Source organism: Penaeus monodon, chromosome 31 (assembly GCF_015228065.2).
Source record: "Penaeus monodon isolate SGIC_2016 chromosome 31, NSTDA_Pmon_1, whole genome shotgun sequence".
In the NCBI taxonomy this organism is placed as follows: domain Eukaryota; kingdom Metazoa; phylum Arthropoda; class Malacostraca; order Decapoda; family Penaeidae; genus Penaeus; species Penaeus monodon.
In genome coordinates this window covers 7,530,817-7,531,532 of record NC_051416.1, presented here as the reverse complement: position 1 = coordinate 7,531,532, position 716 = coordinate 7,530,817, and the positions used below count along the sequence as shown (strand labels likewise).

General features: G+C 39.2%; 1 protein-coding gene across 1 annotated transcript in view; it reads right to left on the bottom strand.

Annotated features, from left to right (window-relative positions):
* Positions 1 to 716, bottom strand: part of LOC119593021 (N-acetylneuraminate 9-O-acetyltransferase-like) — a 28,303-nt gene continuing 27,587 nt past the window's right edge. The window contains exon 15 of the mRNA XM_037941916.1: positions 1 to 576. Coding sequence (XP_037797844.1) covers positions 232 to 576 — 345 coding nt within the window. The 3' untranslated portion in view covers positions 1 to 231. The remainder of the gene's footprint in view (positions 577 to 716) is intronic.

Below are 716 nucleotides of genomic sequence, written 5' to 3'. Positions count from 1 at the left end.
ACACTATCGGGCATATAAAGACTAGCATTACCACAGCAAAGCACTAAACATAGGAGGCAAGGAATATTGGCACACAATCTGTGACAATTTTCTTCCTCTAGTTAGTGTCAAAGGCAAATGGCACTCTTGCATGGAATATGGCCATCATTCTCAAAGGTTATATGAGTCTTACTCTGAGGTGAGTGGTGAAGATGTTATCATAATTTACAAGTATCAAAATCCTTTTAGAAATCAAAAGACTCCATCATGTACTGCTATTGCCATCAAGAGAAAAGCAAAAACGCTCAAATTGCGCATTGCTCTCAGAGAATCGTTTGGCACAAAGAAGGGGGTGATGATGTTCGTGATATGATGAATTTCATGGCAAATGCATATAAAGATGAATGATGTCACAAGGACATTAGCAACTGGATATGATGGAATCAGTACCAAAACACCATGGGTGTCGGCAGCAAGCCATATGTGGTACTGACAGACAAACAGCTCCAAGGAGATGCGGCCAAACCAGGCGAAGAATGAGGAATAGCGGGTGCGTAGTATACCTACCATATTTCGAAGAATAATGTAGCCAGTGATCTGGAATGAAAATTATCAATTAACAAATCTTTATTTACTACAGTAGTTTAAGAAGTATAATGTTAACGGTAACAGCCATTCTGGTAGGAAAGTCAATCAGTACCAGCCAGTCCATATTATATCATGATTGTCAACAGAAG